The sequence below is a fragment of the Clytia hemisphaerica genome, unplaced genomic scaffold (genome assembly GCF_902728285.1).
Source record: "Clytia hemisphaerica strain Z4C2 unplaced genomic scaffold, Clytia hemisphaerica genome assembly, whole genome shotgun sequence".
Taxonomy (NCBI): Eukaryota; Metazoa; Cnidaria; class Hydrozoa; order Leptothecata; family Clytiidae; genus Clytia; species Clytia hemisphaerica.
Genome location: NW_027104500.1, coordinates 801944 through 816614, shown reverse-complemented (window position 1 = coordinate 816614; position 14671 = coordinate 801944). Strand labels below are relative to the sequence as shown.

Genomic DNA, 14671 nt, shown 5'->3' with positions numbered 1-14671 from the left:
AATTCGCTAAATTCGCCAAAATTTCTTCTCTTAAGGTATATATTTAATTCAACCAGCAAATCGAAACAATACCATCTATAAACTAAAGTAAAGATACAAATACAATAGAGTCTTTAGTACCAGAATACCTGAAAACTGTCCTTTCAATACTACCTGTATGTCATTATTATACCGGATTCTTGGGAGCCTGCTTAAAATGACATGGGCGTACGATATTTCACCTACTTGTTTTTGACGTATCTTCTCGGTGAGAGAGCGACCATCAACAGAACAGCCTCACAAATATACGTGGTCGTGAAAATGATATTGCAAACTTCCAACAAAATGTGGAATTCCTATTAATGATAAAAAGGAGGATGAAAAATATATAAAGAGCCGTAGCAGTTTCTAACTTGATTTTGACTGTAACGCATTTCGAGGAAAACGAAAAAGTTCCAGTAGCAAATAGATTCTTCGGGATTCCCGAAAAAAGGGATTTATTATGGGTTTTAAAAATCCCCATCAACTACGGGGAAGCTAAAAGAGTCTTAAGATAACAACAACAATTTCAAAATGAATCATGGGTAATCAGGACTGATTGCGCCCTCTAATAACGAATTCCTGCTGGTCAGACACAATTTCTAAACCATTTTGATCTGTCATTCATTCTGTTTACCCATAAAACATTGCAGCTATAAAAGGGCACGCATGTAAATAAAGACTCGTGTAAATGAAGATTCTTACCTCACTCATCTGATAATGTTCAAGAGACATTATAACAACATTTGAACAGATAACCGAGGTGATTGCAACATCCCATGATGCACTTGTGCATAATTTGTAAATACGTTTTCTCCAGGGTGGGTACTCTCTCCAATAGTTGTTCCCTGGAAGTTCAATAATTTATAATGAAGAAAGGTGTTAGTTTTCTGAAAAGCCTTTTTTTAAAGTAAAGTTTTCATGAAATATATGAAAGCCGGAAAATTTCGATTATATTGTTCTAACAATTCTGTGATTTTAGAGTGAAAGTGGTTTTATTAAATAAGTGGTTTAAAATCAGCAGCACACGCTTAGTATTATTTGTGTTTTTTAGTTTTAAAATGTTTTAAAATGTTTCTTAAAAATTTCAAAGTGCAAACAGAATACAGTTACAATACAATACTCTTTAATTCATTAATCGAATAAAGGAGCCTATCGAATAGTAGAGCGTCGTTTAAGAAAGTTTATCATTGACGGTGACTTCAATATTATCGATTAATTAAGGCTTATTAAATAGTAGAATGTAGATTTAGAGAGCGTCAATTGTACATAAGATCTTACGCCTTTGTTCAATCTTCTTCTTCCACTTCTGTAACACATTTCGTGCTTTATTACTTTGGATATCTTGAAGTTCTTGACATTTCTGGAAGTTCTCCACGACCACGCCCACAATCATATTGAGCACCAAAAAACCACCAATTAGGAGAAAGGAGACGAAATATAAAATCCTCCATTGTGCATAATTGGTACGTGGCTGTAAAGAGTTTTTAAGGAATTTAAGTTTTTAATTTCGCTATTGGGTGACAAAACATCCTTCTTCTTGCCTCATAATTTGAGAAGAATACCCCTGTCTCACATTCCCGGTGGAACCTCTTGAAAATTTTTTTATCAAATTCTATTGTATCAGGTCAAAAGATCCAGTGAGGATCCAATCTGTTCCATTGAATTCCAAACAAAGACAATATCTTCTCCACCGGGACGAAATTTGGTCAAATTTTCCAATAGGTGGGGGTCCAATGGGGAAAAAACACACCGAAACACATCAAAATGCTTTTCGAATTTCAAAGACAAGCACTGTGTCCATGGAGAAAATTACAGCTCACCTGAATCTCAAGGATATGACTTACCGCCAGATCAACTCCTCTAGCATCGATGCCACGCCTCATAATATCAATCCACCCGTCCTTAGTGCTCACAACGAATAACGTCATCAACGCCTGAAAAAAAATTAAAATTATTAAGTTATAAGTTTGTTCTTTTTCATTTGAGCTCACTCCCATGATGGAAAAGGGATCATTTCTTAGCACTGGTCACAACAGTTTTTAACTTATTCGAAAGAACAAAGAAATTTGGTACAAGTGGGCAGCGAATTAGTAAGCAATTAATAGTAAAATTAACAGTATTCAATACACTCACCTCCAGCAAGTTATCAAAGTTATATTGATAATTGGTCCAAACACCATCAGGGTGTTGAATACATTCTGTTTTGTTGCGCACCAAGTTAGCCGTCACACCAAAGCAATAATAAAACTTCCCTTTCAATTGCTGGTAAATAGAAGTTAAGTAAGTTTGGGGAAAGATATTGAAGATCGAAAAAGATCACACCTATAACATGCTACCGTGTTATCATTCTAAAAACTGCGTATAGGGTTTGGAAGATAATTTGTCCTATTATGGTAATGAAAAAAATTCCAAGGATCATTTATGCCAAAGAGGATCGGAAATTTTATCCAGGGGCTCGATTCATTATTATTTAAAGCTGGTTAAAGGGTGTAGTACGCGCTCAAGTGTTGAAGTGTTCGGGGTTAAATTATCGAAAAATAATGCATTTCCATTCTCTTTTGGAAGTTTCTGGAAGAACCAAACGCTAAATGTCAAATCTAACCATATTAATCTCATAAAAACAAAAGTACCTGAACCCCGAGTATTCCGAACACAATGAAGAAAATGGTGGCTATAAGAACAGTGTTCCCAATCGGTTTCAAGGAGAACAGTAACGTCTGAACTACCAATTTCAAACCTGGAGCTTTTCTGATCATCCTAAATACGAAAAGGTAATAAAAAATCTACACCAAGAATGAACATGGAAAGAACTTTGCATTACTTAGGATCAAAACAACAGGAATTTGTTCGAATATGAGGAGATGCCCGGTGGGGGGGGTACCCTTGCCGACCGACGGGGGTGCTCCGCTGAGGTTCGAAAAATGGACCCTACGTGGGACTCGTTTTTTCAAATTTTTGCCGAAATCTGTGAAAAAAGTGTGAATGGGACTGACATTCCAAAGTTTTCTACTTTTTCCCAAAATTTTCCAAAAAAGGCACCCTACGAGAGACTGATATTTCTATTTTGGTATTTTTCCGACCCTACCTGGAACTCGTGGAGGTTAAGAAAGGTACCCTGACACATTTTGCCCTAGTACCCCCCCCCCCGGAGGAGATGTTTACTGTAGGGGTTGGACGATTAAGGAATCAAGTCTTATAATTAAAGATTCGACTTATTATGAAAGCTCAGCTGTATTTTACAATGGATACCTTAACGTAGCCTGGATATCCAGACCGTAAACTATTTCACCGTCTAGTTTTTTTAATATTTTGTCTCTGGTTTACGTCTGGTCCAAGTAACTCGTCAGCAGGGATATCTATCCCTGCATATGCAAGTGTCTCTAATTGGTCAGTACGCGCCCAGTCGCTGAGCAGAATTTTCGCGGGGTTTGTGATATTTTTCGATGCGCGCGCATAATTTATGGAAAAAGCTGACCTTGCAAAAAAAGATAAACAAATGAAAATGAAAACGCAGGTTCATTTCTAAACAAAATGGCCGCTGGAAAAGAGCCTTTATAAACGTGGCTGATGTTTTGATGTAGCTTAAAGTAGTTTTTTGAGTTTGTAAAAGAGGTTTTATATTAAGTTAATTATGTGTGTCTGCCTGGGTTTACAAAGTCTTGATAGTCTGTAGACAAGGGTTCACTCACAGACTGTGTCATTCAAAACTGTATCAGACTTTTTTAGCTGCACCAGACTCTAAAATTTTAAAAACTTTGTATGTTGAGGTAAGAGTGTTTTTTTCTGAAATTTTGAGTCTGGATACCCAGGCTAACCTTAACGGTCTTAAAGCTCTTGTAGCTCTCAGAACACGCATTCCTTTGATTATTTCGATGTGTTGTGCTTTGGTGCCAGAGAAGTAGAGAGTTATGAAGACATCAACGATGGATGTTAGTACCAGCATGAAGTCAAGAACATTCCACCCACAACGTAGATAAGAACCGTGGCCTGATATGAATCCGTCTGCTATGACCTAGAATATCAAAAAGTATATTTGTAATACCTTTTTTTCCTTTGTTTGTCTATACCCAGGAAATAATTTTTTCCTGTCAAAATCACAAAATTTTAATGTTGAATTTGAAGATTTACTTTGTCAAAGTTGTCAATTTTCCACATCAAAAATACAAATTTTATACGTATATATGTCAAGATATAACATTTTTCATGACAAATCACAAATGCCATATGTCAAAATCACAAATTTCCTATGTCAGAACCACCAACTTTCCATGGCAAAATCAAAATTTTTCACTTCAAAATAACTAAATTTCCGTGTCTGTGTTACAAATTTTATTTGTAACAAATTTTCTGTTTCGAAATCACAAATTTCCAATGTCAGAATCACCAGTTTTATATGTCAAAATCACAGATTTTATATGTCCAGATAACAAATTTACTGTGTCCATGTAACAAATTTACTGTGTCCATGTAACAAATTTTCAGAATCATCAATTTTATATGCCATGTAACAAATTTTCTGTATCAAAATCACAAATTTCTTATGTCAGAATCACCAATTTTATATGTCAAAATCACCAATTTCATATTTCAAAATCACAAATTTTATATGTTCAGGTAACAAATTTTTCGTGTCCATGTAACAAATTTACAGTGTCCATGTAACAAATTTTCTGTGTCAAAATCACCAATTTTCAATGTAAGAATCACCAATTTCATATGTCAAAATCACAGATTTTATATGTTAAGGTAACAAATTTTCTTGTCCATGTAACAAATTTACTGTGTCCATGTAACAAATTTTCTGTGTCAAAAACACCAATTTTCAATGTCAGAATCACCAATTTCATATCTCAAAATCACAGATTTTATATGTTCAGGTAACAAATTTATCGTGTCCATGTAACGAATTTACTGTGTCCATGTAACAAATTTTCTGTGTCAAAATCACCAATTTCATATGTCAAAATCACAGATTTTATATGTTCAGGTAACAAATTTTTCGTGTCCATGTAACAAATTTAGTGTTTCCATGTAACAAATTTTCTGTATTAAAATCACAAATTTCTTATGTCAGAATCACCAATTTTATATGTCAAAATCACCAATTTTCTATGTCAAAAGAACATATTTTATATGTTCAGGTAACAAATTTTTCGTGTCCATGTAACAAATTTACTGTTTCCATGAAACAAATTTTCTGTATCAAAATCACAAATTTCCCACCTCAGAATCGCCAATTTTCTATGTCAAAATCACCAATTTTCTATGTCAAAATCACCAATTTTCTATGTCAAAATCACATATTTTATATGTCCAGGTTTTAAATTTTTCGTGTCCATGTAACAAATTTACTGTTTCCATGTAACAAATTTTCTGTATCAAAATCACAAATTTCCTATGTCAGAATCACCAATTTTATATGTCAAAATCACCAATTTTCTATGTCAAAATAACATATTTTATATGTTCAGGTAACAAATTTTTCGTGTCCATGTAACAAATTTACTGTTTCAATGTAACAAATTTTCTGTATCAAAATCACAAATTTCCTATGTCAGAATCACCAATTTTATGTGTCAAAATCACCAATTTTCTATGTCAAAATCACAGATTTTATATGTTCAGGTAACAAATTTTTCGTGTCCATGTAACAAATTTACTGTGTCCATGTAACAAATTTTCTGTATCAAAATCACAAATTTCCTATGTCAGAATCACCAATTTTATATGTCAAAATCACCAATTTTATATGTCAAAATCACCAATTTTATATGTCAAAAGAACATATTTTATATGTTCAGGTAACAAATTTTTCGTGTCCATGTAACAAATTTACTGTTTCCATGAAACAAATTTTCTGTATCAAAATCACAAATTTCCTACCTCAGAATCGCCCAATTTTCTATGTCAAAATCACCAATTTTTCTATGTCAAAATCACATATTTTTATGTCAGGCTTCAATTTTTCGTGTCCATGTAACAAATTTACTGTTTTCCATGAACAAATTTTCTGTATCAAATCACAAATTTCCTTGTCAGAATCAATCACAAACCAATTTTTATATGTCAAAATCAACAAGATTTTATATGGCAAAATAACATATTTATATCTTCAGGTAACAAATTTTTCGTGTCCATGTAACAAATTTACTGTTTCCATGTAACAAATTTTCTGTATCAAAATCACAAATTTCCTATGTCAGAATCACCAATTTTATGTGTCAAAATCACCAATTTTCTGTATCAAAATCACAAATTTCTTACCTCAGAATCGCCAATTTTCTATGTCAAAATCACAAATTTCCTATGACAGAATCACCAATTTTATATGTCAAAATCACCAATTTTCTATGTCAAAATAACATATTTTATATGTTCAGGTAACAAATTTTTCGTGTCCATGTAAAATTTACTGTTTCCATAAATTTTCTGTATCAAAATCACAAATTTCCTATGTCAGATCACCCAATTTTTATATCAAAATCACCAATTTTCTATGTCAAAATCACCAATTTTATATGTCAAAAGAACATATTTTATATGTTCAGGTAACAAATTTTTCGTGTCCATGTAACAAATTTACTGTTTCCATGAAACAAATTTTCTGTATCAAAATCACAAATTTCCTACCTCAGAATCGCCAATTTTCTATGTCAAAATCACCAATTTTCTATGTCAAAATCACATATTTTATATCTTCAGGTAACAAATTTTTCGTGTCCATGTAACAAATTTACTGTTTCCATGTAAACAAATTTTCTGTATCAAAATCACAAATTTCCTATGTCAGAATCACCAATTTTATATATCAAAATCACCAATTTTCTATGTCAAAATCACCAATTTTATATGTCAAAAGAACATATTTTATATGTTCAGGTAACAAATTTTTCGTGTCCATGTAACAAATTTACTGTTTCCATGAAACAAATTTTCTGTATCAAAATCACAAATTTCCTACCTCAGAATCGCCAATTTTCTATGTCAAAATCACCAATTTTTTATGTCAAAATCACATTTTTTGTATGTCCAGACTTTAAATTTTTCGTGTCCATGTAACAAATTTACTGTTTCCATGTAACAAATTTTCTGTATCAAAATCACAAATTTCCTATGTCAGAATCACCAATTTATATGTCAAAAATCACCAATTTTCTATGTCAAAATAACATATTTTATATATCTTCAGGTAACAAATTTTTCGTGTCCATGTAACAAATTTACTGTTTCCATGTAACAAATTTTCTGTATCAAAATCACAAATTTCCTATGTCAGAATCACCAATTTTATATGTCAAAATCACCAATTTTCTATGTCAAAATAACATATTTTATATCTTCAGGTAACAAATTTTTCGTGTCCATGTAACAAATTTACTGTTTCCATGTAACAAATTTTCTGTATCAAAATCACAAATTTCCTATGTCAGAATCACCAATTTTATATGTCAAAATCACCAATTTTCTATGTCAAAATCACAGATTTTATATGTCAGAATCACCAATTTCATATCCAAAAATCACAGATTTTATATGTTCAGGTAACAAATTTTTCGTGTCCAGGTAACAAATTTACTGTGTGTCCATGTAACAATTTTTGTGTCAAAATCACCAATTTTCAATGTCAGAATCACCAATTTCATATGTCAAAATCACAGATTTTATATGTTCAGGTAACAAATTTTTCGTGTCCATGTAACAAATTTACTGTGTCCAGTAACAAATTTTCTGTGTATCAAAATCACCAAATTTTATATGTCAGAATCACCAATTTCATATCTCAAAATCACAGATTTTATATGTTCAGGTAACAAATTTTTCGTGTCCATGTAACGAATTTACTGTGTCCATGTAACAAATTTTCTGTGTCAAAATCACCAATTTTCAATGTCAGAATCACCAATTTCATATGTCAAAATCACAGATTTTATATGTTCAGGTAACAAATTTTTCGTGTCCATGTAACAAATTTACTGTGTCCATGTAACAAATTTTCTGTGTAAAAATCACCAATTTTCAATGTCAGAATCACCAATTTCATATCTCAAAATCACAGATTTTATATGTTTAGGTAACAAATTTTTCGTGTCCATGTAACGAATTTACTGTGTCCATGTAACAAATTTTCTGTGTCAAAATCACCAATTTTCAATGTCAGAATCACCAATTTCATATGTCAAAATCACAGATTTTATATGTTCAGGTAACAAATTTTTCGTGTCCATGTAACAAATTTAGTGTTTCCATGTAACAAATTTTCTGCATCAAAATCACAAATTTCCTATGTCAGAATCACCAATTTTATATGTCAAAATCACCAATTTTATATGTCAAAATCACCAATTTTATATGTCAAAAGAACATATTTTATATGTTCAGGTAACAAATTTTTCGTGTCCATGTAACAAATTTACTGTTTCCATGAAACAAATTTTCTGTATCAAAATCACAAATTTCCTACCTCAGAATCGCCAATTTTCTATGTCAAAATCACCAATTTTCTATGTCAAAATCACATATTTTATATGTCCAGGTTTTAAATTTTTCGTGTCCATGTGACAAATTTACTGTTTCCATGTAACAAATTTTCTGTATCAAAATCACAAATTTCCTATGTCAGAATCACCAATTTTATATGTCAAAATCACCAATTTTCTATGTCAAGATAACATATTTTATATGTTCAGGTAACAAATTTTTCGTGTCCATGTAACAAATTTACTGTTTCCATGTAACAAATTTTCTGTATCAAAATCACAAATTTCCTACCTCAGAATCGCCAATTTTCTATGTCAAAAGCACAAATTTCCTATGTCAGAATCACCAATTTTATATGTCAAAATCACCAATTTTCTATGTCAAAATAACATATTTTATATGTTCAGGTAACAAATTTTTCGTGTCCATGTAACAAATTTACTGTTTCCATGTAACAAATTTTCTGTATCAAAATCACAAATTTCTTACCTCAGAATCGCCAATTTTCTATATGTCAAAATCACCAATTTTCTATGTCAAAATCACATATTTTATATGTCCAGGTTTTAAATTTTTCGTGTCCATGTAACAAATTTTCTGTGTCAAAATCACCAATTTCATATGTCAAAATCACAGATTTTATATGTTCAGGTAACAAATTTTTCGTGTCCATGTTACAAATTTACTGTTTCCATGTAACAAATTTTCTGTATCAAAATCACAGATTTCCTATGTCAGAATCACCAATTTTCTATGTCAAAATCACATATTTTATATATCCAAGTATCAGATTTTTCGTGTCCATGTAACAAATTTACTGTGTTCATGCAACAAATTTTTTGTGTCAAAATCACCAATTTTCAATGTCAGAATCACCAATTTTATATGTCAAAATCACAGATTTTATATGTTCAGGAAACAAATTTTTCGTGTCCATGTAAAAAATTTACTGTTTCCATGTAACAAATTTTCTGTATCAAAATCACAAATTTTCAATGTCAGAATCACCAATTTCATATGTCAAAATCACAGATTTTATATGTCCAGGTAACAAAATTTTCATGTCCATGTAACAAAATTTTTAGTGTCCAACTTTCCGAGTCAAAATCACGAATTTTGTCTAGAAAGGAAATTTTTCATAACAAAAAAACACAAATCTTCCATGTCAAAATCATAGATTTTATAAATCGAAATCCAAAATCTTTCATGTCTATATTCGAAATTTTGTCGTATAAAGATTGTCAATTAAAAGTTTGTATGAAAGCTTACCATGTGATTAAAAATCAGTCAGTCGCCATGTTTTCGTCAATTCTGTCTTTCTAAATAGTAAAATCAATCGTTGGTCTTGGCTGGGTGCTCCACCTAGGTAGTTAGGTAGGTAAGTAGGTAGGTAGATAGGTAGGTGAGTAGGTAGGTAGGTAGGTAGGTAGGTAGGTAGGTAGATAGGTAGGTAAAATCAATCAAAATAATCGTGCTGTCTTTTAAATCGTCCTTTATACTTTTCTAAAAGAATAAACCTGAACTACTCTGTATGAATGTTATGTTAGTCAGAACCTCGTGCGTTTTGTCATAAGTCAAACTACCCGTCATAATCTATCAAAGTCCAATAAATATGACATTATCCAGCTCTTTGTAAATAACGTCTAAGTCGAAATTGTCGAGAATTTCATTTAAAAAGACTAAGGTTATTCGTCTAGATTGAAATGTTTAAAAAAAAAGCCCAATAGCTTCGGGGAAAATAATCAATACCTTAATCATCATTTCAATGAAGAAAATCCACGTCATCATAAACATCGAAGTGTCGATCAAATAACGTAACTGAAAAGTACGAAAACATAGGTCATTACACACCTATGAAACATTTTGGTAAAAGCTTCATGAAACGGGAATAGGCCATTTCATGGTCAAAATAAATCATGGATTATCAGGACTGATAGCGCCCCCTTATCGGCTTCCCATTGGTTAGACGCAAAATATCTAAAATTTTAGGCCAACAGAAAGTTTTTATCAGAGCACGGTATCAAATAGACCTTATTGGAGTTTTTGATTTATCTAAAACAGCGATGCATTGTGGGATTGTTTCGGGGGTATTACAATAGAATTCCCTCGAGGAATTCCTAAGAGATTGCTATTGTAATACCCCCGAAACAATCCCACAATGCATCGCCTTTAGAAAAATCAAAAACTCCGGCGACATCGCTTACAAAATGGTTTTCTTCCAGAAAGGTTTTTAAGGTAATGTAGACACATTTTCGAGGTTATCCAGAAGGTTTCAAGGTTGGAAGGTGTTCAAATTACAGTACGGTTGATTTTCTCTAATTCTATCCTAAATGGACCAAAAGTTTTATTCGAATTAGTGAAAGATTCGAATTACAGAGAGTAATCTAAACCACTTTTTAGCTGAGGGACCAATAATAATTGGAATTAAAGAAATATATTCAAATAATAAAGATTCGGAAAAAGGAAAAAAAACAGCACACGTGTGAAGAAGAAGAAGAAGAAGACACTTACACTTGGTGACATCTTTTTGTGAGGGTTTTCAAGGGCCAACAAAACACAACTGTACAAGATTAACAGAAGTATAATGGCGTCGAACCATTTGGATGCTGTTATTCGAATCATGGTCCTTCGGAACCTGAAAGGTGAAATGTAGAGTAATTTATGATATGCACCATTACATAAAATCAGTCAATACGTCACTTGCAACCAATCAACTGTTGGGTCCGTAGAAGACATTGTAATGGTGCATATCATAAATTAACTAAAAAAAGTCTGTCCAAATATAATTGGCAGTGGAAACAAGAATGCCTGTAACTTTTGATAGTCAAATATAATTTTGGAAATTTTTTTTGCTTCTTTCAGAGAATTAAAAGCGCTATATTTGAATGTATTTTTTGGTTGAAAAATTCGCGATTTTTAGCGGTTAAATTTGCGATTGTAAAAATTGAGCTTTTTTTCTACTTATGCTATAACTTTCATTTTTACACCAGTGTTAGTTCAGTTAAAGTTTGTTAAATTTCAAGGCAAACAGAAAAGTCCTTCGGAAGATATGGGACCCGAAATACCCCTTGGTAGCACTTTTCTGTGAAATATCAAATCTCCAACTTATTACTAAAAACGGGGGTTATGTTATCTTTTTTGAACAGTGCAATTAAAAGTTGGAGATTGTTAAGTAGTGTTGGTGCATTGGTATTATTGGTATCATTGATTATTCTGAATCTAAGTGAAATCACAGTATAATTGTTTTTTTCTTGAAAAGATAAGCATGAACTTATATTGCCTTTGTTATTTTCAAGTCATTAAAGAACTTTGCTAATTCCCAAAACACTAAACACAGTTTGGCTATGATGAGGTCATTAAAGAGATCGTAAAATGTGTTATGATCGAAAAACTGTTTTATAAATCATATCACTACCTCCGTTTTTAGTAATAAGTTGGAGATTTGATATTTCACAGAAAAGTGCTACCAAGGGGTATTTCGGGTCCCATATCTTCCGAAGGACTTTTCTGTTTGCCTTGAAATTTAACAAACTTCTTTGCCTAAGGTTGAACTACCACTGATGTAAAAATGAACACTATAGCATAAGTAGAAAAAAAGCTCAATTTTTGTAATCGCAAATTTAACCGCTAAAAATCGTGAATTTTTCAACCAAGAATACATTCAAATATAGCGCTTTTAATCCTCTAAAACAAGCAAAAAGAATTTCCATAATTATATCTGACTATCAAAAGATACAGGAATTCTTGTTTCCACTGCCAATTATATCTGGACAGACTTTAACTCAAACTCTATCAATATATGGCACTTACAACCAATCAGCTGTTGGGTCCGTGATGTAATGTCAGAAGACATTGCAAAGGTGCATATAACGAATAGTAACCTCAAAAGCCCTGTTTGTTGTCATTAGTAAAAAGTAAGAGCAACTTTCATGGGTCTTTTCAAGGTTTTTTGGCCCTTTATAGGATATTTTTCAAGATATTTTGAGGCTCAATTTGATTAAAATGACAGAATATCACTCTGAATGAGGTGCATGAAAGACGTTTGGCAGCTTTTTTGTTTGAAATAGATGATTGCGAGCGAAGCGTCATTCTATTATCAAATATTAAGGTCAAAAACATCCTTTGAGTGCCCAAAGAATACCAGAAAAAGGAGCCTTTTTATTTTCTGGTAGATGCTGTCCTGCCTTTTATACACCATATTAGACCTCAAAGGACACTTTGAACGGAGGGTGGAACGACACAATCATAAGGTAGACTCATGTACAAATAAGTATGAGAAAAAAAGAATAAGTTTCAAACTGTTTTGGGTGACTCTCTTTCACCAATTTGAGCAATGTTCAATGAATTGTGAGACAGCACTGCAAACTGAACATTGTAATCGTTGGGGGAAAAGGTGAAAAGTTATGGTATATTTTTTGATAAGATTCCTGTGTTTCTTTCTTTTTTTCCATGATTTTTCTCCAAAGGCAAAACAAGTTTTTTTATATGGAAAAGGTGAGGATTCTTTTCCTTTAGGCTTCACTGTACAATGCCCCTCGCGAGTTTATGTAACTGCGTTTTCTGTGACGGAGACGGTTAGTTTTTGATTTGTCTAGATCCTGATTGACTGAGGATGACGGGAAATCAACACTTTTTCTCGTCCTCGATTTTGCGGGTAAAACAGCAAATCGTTTCAATCACTTCGCCGTCCTCGAAAGTGGGAATAAATATACTTAATACTATAAGGGAATATCATACACACTTACCTGCAATCCACGGGGAATAAATAAAAAGACCAATTATTCCGGTACGAAGTGAAATTTGGAAAGAGTCGTTTCACACAGTTCCAATTCTTCTTTTTCTCACGGTTGTACTGTTAAGAGGAAGAAAATCAAGAAGTTAACTGTATCGCGCGCCGTGTCCTCAGAATACCTAAGACACTCCCCAATGGCCACATGAAGTTCCAACCAGATGAGATGGAGTTTTTTTAAGATACTTTAATAATTGGTCATTTGGAGTAATAAAAATGATACGTTCTTTAGAAAAAGTAACAAAATTGTTTCATCACTGAATCAAATAAGAGCTTGTAAAAACTCCATCTCGTCCCGTTCCAACCTGGGATTACCTCAATTTCGCCCCATTTTGATGACATCATAGAAAGAAAATCTCAAATAACCTCAAGTATAGGTCGACAGCTTTTCACGTCAATTTTTTTCCAATTTTCACACACAAGGTGTACATCGATGAAAAAAGGCAAAGCAGAAGAAAATTTCCAATTTTTGCTTACGTCAGCATAATTCAGAAAAATTTGTGTTAGATTTTGTTGAGAAATGCCAACTTCAACAGAGAATTTAAAAATATCTCACTCTCAGTTTGAACAAATTTCTGAGAATACTTCACCATCTAACCGAAAACACTAATTCTTATAAAAAAGTATGTACAAGAGAGATATTTTCAAAATAAATTGAAACCTCTTGCAATAGTGCAGTGTTAGCTTCCACATCATTCAGAGCTTTCCATTCCAAGACTTTTGGGTCATCATCGTATGTTACTCGTGCTGATAATAGGATGGGTTTGTTTTGTTTCGTTTTCTCTTTAACACATTGAGCAAGCGGTGAGAGGTTGATGTCTTCTTCATCTTTAAGGTAAAGGGAGTGCATACAATTTTATGTTCATTGTGGAAATCACCATTGGATTTAAAGCCTCAATGGAGCTAGAAATGAAACTCTTGGATGGGAAACGAAGCCACTCATTCCTATCTGAAACACGAAGCCCGGATAGTTCTCACAGAACCGCCGGATTGATATATCGGCAGATTTATTTAATATGGTGCAATAATTAATAAAATTCTCGTCATGACTAAAATATAAACATTCTAGGAAGAAAAGTCATGCATGTAACGCTCGATAGAATTCCCAAGAAGTCTCACCTTCACTAGAGCTGTAATCACCAGCATTATTCTTGGTGGAAGAGAAGGTGTCGTGGTTGTTCAAACCTATCGTTCCTGTGGAAAAATGTTTGGAAATAAATTATTGTATTTTAAGAACAGAAATCTTTTATAAAATAATGATTTTGTGAAATCAGATTTTTGTAGACATAACAATTCATGCTTTCACAAGCTAGAAAATTCTAGCACATTTTAGCTCATATTTACTCTAGTCCCAGTTGCTGGGATTGACGGGCGCTAAAATCG

General features: G+C 32.6%; 1 protein-coding gene across 2 annotated transcripts in view; it reads right to left on the bottom strand.

Moving 5' to 3' along the window:
* LOC136821738 (voltage-dependent T-type calcium channel subunit alpha-1I-like) overlaps positions 1 to 14671 on the bottom strand; it is an 81107-nt gene that overhangs the window by 6029 nt on the left and 60407 nt on the right. For both annotated transcript variants that reach the window (XM_067077950.1, XM_067077951.1), the window contains 12 exons: positions 14408 to 14482; positions 13950 to 14116; positions 13245 to 13351; positions 11011 to 11134; positions 10249 to 10317; positions 3837 to 4033; positions 2652 to 2778; positions 2155 to 2283; positions 1866 to 1955; positions 1300 to 1492; positions 724 to 866; positions 226 to 335 (listed from right to left, as the gene is read on the bottom strand). In XM_067077950.1, coding sequence (XP_066934051.1) covers positions 226 to 335; positions 724 to 866; positions 1300 to 1492; positions 1866 to 1955; positions 2155 to 2283; positions 2652 to 2778; positions 3837 to 4033; positions 10249 to 10317; positions 11011 to 11134; positions 13245 to 13351; positions 13950 to 14116; positions 14408 to 14482 — 1531 coding nt within the window. The remainder of the gene's footprint in view (positions 1 to 225; positions 336 to 723; positions 867 to 1299; positions 1493 to 1865; positions 1956 to 2154; positions 2284 to 2651; positions 2779 to 3836; positions 4034 to 10248; positions 10318 to 11010; positions 11135 to 13244; positions 13352 to 13949; positions 14117 to 14407; positions 14483 to 14671) is intronic.